The sequence below is a fragment of the Notothenia coriiceps genome, unplaced genomic scaffold, assembly GCF_000735185.1.
Source record: "Notothenia coriiceps isolate Sejong01 unplaced genomic scaffold, NC01 NC01_scaffold00001232, whole genome shotgun sequence".
NCBI classification, from domain to species: Eukaryota; Metazoa; Chordata; class Actinopteri; order Perciformes; family Nototheniidae; genus Notothenia; species Notothenia coriiceps.
Window position 1 is genome coordinate 2,044 of NW_011333933.1, and position 2,895 is coordinate 4,938.

General features: G+C 43.4%; 1 protein-coding gene across 1 annotated transcript; it reads right to left on the reverse strand.

Moving 5' to 3' along the window:
* Nucleotides 1-222: 222 nt before the first annotated feature.
* Nucleotides 223-2,051, reverse strand: LOC104959797 (potassium channel subfamily K member 4-like; the record flags this gene model as incomplete). The annotated part of the gene is made up of 4 exons (XM_010787709.1): nucleotides 1,713-2,051; nucleotides 1,469-1,586; nucleotides 993-1,153; nucleotides 223-409 (listed from the first exon to the last, which is right to left on the reverse strand). Coding segments are annotated over exons 1-4 (655 nt in total), but the record flags the coding sequence as incomplete, so codon positions are not given.
* Nucleotides 2,052-2,895: the final 844 nt, after the last annotated feature.

Genomic DNA, 2,895 nt, shown 5'->3' on the forward strand with positions numbered 1-2,895 from the left:
TTTATTCCCAGGTTTACTTGCAACCTTTCATCACAAGTTGCAAGTCTATGACAATATTTTGTTGCAGTTTAATCGATGAATAAAAAATGATACAATGTTTCTTCAAGAAGAAATATAATTAAAGCTGAAATAAAAGAGAAAAGTTCTGCAGACCCGCCTGCTGTCTGCGCTGAAACATCACGTGAGGTTGTGTAGATGTAGTTGTGTATTTTGTGTCAGTACCTGGAACGTAGTCTCCGAAGCCGACAGTGGTGAGAGTGATGACCACAAAGTAGAGCGACTCGAGAAAGGACCATTTCTCCACTTTCTGAAACACGACAGTTGGCACGGCGAGGAAGATCAAACAACCAATCAGGATGGAGAGAACGGCTGAGATCACACGCACCGTGGTCGGCCTGACCTTACGCTTCTGAGAGAGGAAGACAACAGCAAATAAAGAGGAATCAAATGAATACTTAAGACTGTAAAGATGGGATTAAGTCTACAAGCCATTAGAGGTAGAAGTTTGTATTAACACATAACCTATTTTATTACATCAGGCTTTCAGTCTAGAACCCTAAAATGTTTTAGTTTTTCTTACTTCCCACCAGATTGAATCATTTTCTCATGTTTGAAATATATGATATTTTCCTGGTTTCCACTAAAAACATGTCTGCTGTATTAGTTGTTAGATGAAAATCAATGTTGTTGCAAATCAATGACATATCCCAGAATGTGGACAAAAAGTAAAAATGTATTCAAGAGTAAAGTAAAAATTCTGAAGCATTGATCTTTTTTTAAGACATCCATGCAGCTTAAATGATGCACAACCAGGCAAGCTAAAGCCCACATCTTTAATATCTCCGGGAAGGTTCACATCCCATTAGGAGGTTCTTAACTAAACAATCCAACAGCACTCGGTTATTCACTGCTAAAGACCAAAGGGGTCTGGGCCTCTTGGGGTTTGTAAATCCAACTGAGGTTTGTTCTCAGAGAGGACAGACCATTCTCACCAGGAAGAGAGTCTCAATCTTGGCCACGGCTCTGCGCAGCACCGTGCCCATGTGGTCGCCCACTCCAGCGAGCAGAATGCCAAACATCGGGATACCCACCAGAGCGTAGCACACGCAGAACAGCTGGCCGTACCACGTCCGAGGAGACAGGTTCCCAAAACCTGTGAGAAAATGAAAGCACAAACTCATGGATTCATTGGTATGGCTGAATACCCAGACTGCAGTCTAATAGAAGTCCATGTGAGACCAGACATTTTATGAGTCAGTGTCCTGCTCTCAGTGTTTTGGTTGTGAAGATGATGCAGGGTCACGCGTGTTCAGAGTCAAACTCAAATATTTTAGATATTACAAAAGCTCCATTTGAAATGTTTGTTCTGCTATTAATACTATTCTACAACATTTCAGCATGCTATCTTCACTTCAAGAGCATATTGTATGCAAGTAACTTCAAAGTGCAGCCCGAAGTCCCCGCCTACCTATGGTGGTGATGATGGTACCACAGAAGAAGAAGGCGGAGGCGAGGTCCCAGCGGCTGGTGAAGTTGGCAGGAAGGTTGTTCACATCCAGGCCGGCCTCCACTGCAGACACCACTCCCTGCAGCGAAGATAAAAATGTACATATAAAGATAAGAGCAGAAACAGAAACCCAAAAGAAAAATGGTATTTATGATTTACAAAGTCAGTGTGTGAGGGATTAAGTAACGAGTGTGTCCAATGTTACCTTCACCAGGTCTTTGAACTCATCCTCTGTGACGCAGGAGTTGTTATAAAGGAAGGCGTTCTTGGTTTTCCGCAGTGTATCAAACGCAGATTTCTCCTCTGGGAACTCCAGGGTGCCGAAAACAAGCGCTCCCATCACCAGGTACAGCATGACCCCCGTCAGCAGGGCCAAGAGGGTGGTACACCGCATGTTGTCCCCGTGGACCCCCCCTGCCCCTCCAGGGTTAGAGGGTCAGAGCTCAGGGGCCGGGATCTGGTCGGGTTAGTCAGGATACTCTGATGCACAGCTGGGCATAAACAGGAAGTTCCTTCAGAGGTACTGTATGTGTAAGCACGGAAATGTGTAAGAGAGCAACGCAAGCGTCCTTGGAAGGCTGACAGGCATTAACAACCTTTATTTATACATCTGTGCGTCAAACCAAAGAGACGGTCTCTGACAGGAAGAGTCAGAAGGTAAGAGCGGACAAGAGGTGTAAAATAAGCCTTACAGTGTCAGTGGTTATATCAACACTGACACTGGTGTTAAAGGAGAACTCCAGCAATTCAGTTCTCTACTTCTTTAAAAGGAATACAAACCAAGGGGAAAACTGAAGCAGCAAGGTATCCTGACTGCCCTTTGTTTGGCTCAGGCACTAAAAACATAATCCTTCCTTTCACATAGTGCAGCTTCATATTGTTTCATTATGTAAAGTTGTAATAAAGACTTGGAAAGTTTCTGAAAGCTTGGATAAATCAACCTTGACACTTAGAACGGGTGCCTAACCATAATGCAACACCATTGCCATTAGTTAAGCCAGAGTTTAACTTTGGTTTCACTAGTAGCGGCTAATATAGACTTCTGCAGAGATGAGGTTATTTCTTTCTTTAAAAGGACCCCTATCATACTATTTTTCATCAATATATTATAGGCCTCGGATATATACAAAACATGTCTCGGAAGTATTTGGATCGAAAAACCAAACAGATCATGCATTAGCCGCGTTCACACCGGAGTACTTTTACCCGTAGGCTACTTTAGCCTACGGGCTAGTTCCGATAGTGCCTGGAATTTTGCGTTCACACCAAAAAGAGAACTTAGTTCAGAGAACTTTTACCCCCCATTTTTAGTGCCTGCTAGAGAGGTGGTAGTACTATCCTGGGGAGAAAAATGTACCAATTTCTATTGGCTGGGCGAATTGCAAACC